This window comes from Staurois parvus, unplaced genomic scaffold, assembly GCF_062004578.1.
Source record: "Staurois parvus isolate SC_StPar_1 unplaced genomic scaffold, SC_StPar_1.0 ptg000391l, whole genome shotgun sequence".
Taxonomy (NCBI): Eukaryota; Metazoa; Chordata; class Amphibia; order Anura; family Ranidae; genus Staurois; species Staurois parvus.
In genome coordinates this window covers 710,001-712,492 of record NW_028318187.1, presented here as the reverse complement: position 1 = coordinate 712,492, position 2,492 = coordinate 710,001, and the positions used below count along the sequence as shown (strand labels likewise).

The window sequence follows — 2,492 nt, the reverse complement described above, 5'->3', positions numbered from 1 at the left end:
TTAGGGGGAAAGAATTATATATATATATATATATATATATATATATATATATATATATATCAGTGCAAGCATCAAAGTAAAATTAAATAAAATTTTCAATTAAAGGAAGAATAAACTAATGCCTGTTTGGTTTGCTTATGGATCTATATAGTCAGTGCCGGCCAGCAGCAATAATTAGGACCCCTTGTTACTTTGACATTAACATGTATCAGGTGACATCTGATGTTTTCAGCTAATACCAGGACTGGTTACACTAAGGTGCATTGGCAATACAGCGATATCCAATCCCATCAGCCTTCCTGACACTTCAAAGGGAATGAGTGTGAAGATTGCCCCGTCCCCGGCAGATCTGTGTAATCCTTAGCACGAGCATGCCATGGCAGACGGAGAGCAGCCTGTACCTTGGAGTCTGGCACAGTGGCGTGTGGCTGTGTTGACTGAGCTGTCTAAATGGGGTTGATAAATGGTGTAATTGCGTGTATTAGAGGAGGCAGCTCGGAGGATTGGGTGCAGCAATTCCTGCCCAGATGACGAGTGGACAGGGGCCAGATGGAAAGGGGTGGTCCCTTCCCTGCTGTACATCGCTCTGATGTATTCAGGGGGGTCTGAAGGAGGAAAAAAAAGGAGAGAGGGAGAGAGCAAGATTTAGGAAAGTGATAGGTGGTCGAGTTTTGTGTGCTTGATGTGACTTTCTTCTCCTCTGGTAGGGTTAGTAGAGACAGAGATGGCCACCGGGTGGGGGGCACTGTAAGGGAATGGAGTGTCCCAGATAAGGATCTGCATGGACTGAGCTCTCCCAGGGAAGGCTGCTCTTCTAAGGGAAGGGAAGTTATGCAGACAACTGAGCCCTCGGATTGGAGCTGCTCTTTCCTGAGCTGATAGTGCCACTCAGCGTCTCAAGCTCTTGGACTTGATCCCTCCAAGGGATTTCATGTCCTCAGCCGTCTGTGAGAGGTAATAGGTCACCCAGCTTCTACTAAGACTTGCAGGATCACCAAGTGTGCAGCCACTTTCCGATGACCACGGAGAACCCCAGCCAGCGCTTAGATCCCTCAGCTTCATTGCCCTCCAGCCCTAGTACAGGGACTCTACAGCCTGCACTGATGAGCCAACAGCCGGCAGCCATGGACACCTCCTCTTCTTCATCCTCCAAGAGCAAGAAGCCAAGTTCGGGGCTCAGGCGCCCCGAAAAACCCCCGTATTCCTACATCGCTTTGATAGTCATGGCCATCCAGAGTTCTCCGACCAAAAGACTGACCCTCAGCGAGATCTACCAGTTCCTCCAAGCCAGGTTCCCCTTCTTCAGAGGCTCCTACCAGGGTTGGAAAAACTCTGTACGCCACAACCTGTCTCTGAATGAGTGCTTCATCAAGTTGCCCAAAGGACTGGGCAGACCTGGAAAGGGCCATTACTGGACCATAGACCCTGCCAGCGAGTTCATGTTTGAGGAGGGCTCCTTCAGAAGAAGACCACGAGGATTTCGGAGGAAATGCCAAGCTCTGAAGCCCATGTATAGGATGATGAATGGTATAGGCTTTAGCACTTCTATCCTTCCCCAAGGATTTGATTTCCAAGCCCCACCTGCATCCCTGGCATGTCACAGTAATGGCTACAACTTAGATATGATGACAAACTCTATGACTGGAGGATATGACAGCTTGAGTGGAGGTCACCATGTTCCACATATGTCCCCCAACCCTGGCTCCACATATATGGCCAGCTGCCCAGTGTCCTCCAGTGGTGACTATGGACCAGACAGCAGTAGTAGCCCTGTCCCTTCTTCTCCTGCTATGGCCAGTGCTATGGAATGTCATTCTCCTTACACAAGTCCCACCGCTCACTGGACATCATCAGGGGCTTCCCCATACCTGAAACAGCAGGCCATGGCACCTAGCAATGCAGCATCCGCCAGTATCCACTCAGGCATGTCTTCCTACACCTTGGAACAGACTTACCTCCATCAGAACAGCCGAGACGATCTCTCAGGTAATCTACACCATTTTTGTCTCTACAATTTATATGGATCCTAGTGATTCAACATTCTGATCAGTAACCACATTGTCATGGTGGCCATAAATAATTGATTTATTTTCCGATAGGTCTAATTAATATATAGTCCACAACCTATTTAAACTATCCGATATACCACATGGGTAACGTGGATTTTGATCAGTAGTTTGAAAACACGGTTGTGAATTATCCATTGTACCTCTGTTTTCACCATGCAATCTTATAGTCTGCTCAACTGAAATACAACCAAATTCACGACCATAGCATCTCAGTGCTGCCAAACCATGCAAAATGGCAAATACATTTATGTCCTGGTCGATCGACTTAGTTTGATCGAATCTGTTCTAAATCAATTGAAAGGGAGTTTATGAACATTTAGTCGTTTGCTGATCCGATCATTTTGACCAGAGAGCACATTGATCAGATAATAAAACTGAGACATGTATGGCTACCATTATAATGTTACTAATATCCTAAAATGT

General features: G+C 46.7%; 1 protein-coding gene across 1 annotated transcript in view; it reads left to right on the top strand.

Moving 5' to 3' along the window:
- The first annotated feature begins 636 nt into the window (after nucleotides 1–636).
- Nucleotides 637–2,492, top strand: part of FOXF2 (forkhead box F2) — a 16,473-nt gene continuing 14,617 nt past the window's right edge. Inside the window, exon 1 of the mRNA XM_089686126.1 lies at nucleotides 637–1,986. Coding sequence (XP_089542252.1) covers nucleotides 1,017–1,986 — 970 coding nt within the window. The 5' untranslated portion in view covers nucleotides 637–1,016. The remainder of the gene's footprint in view (nucleotides 1,987–2,492) is intronic.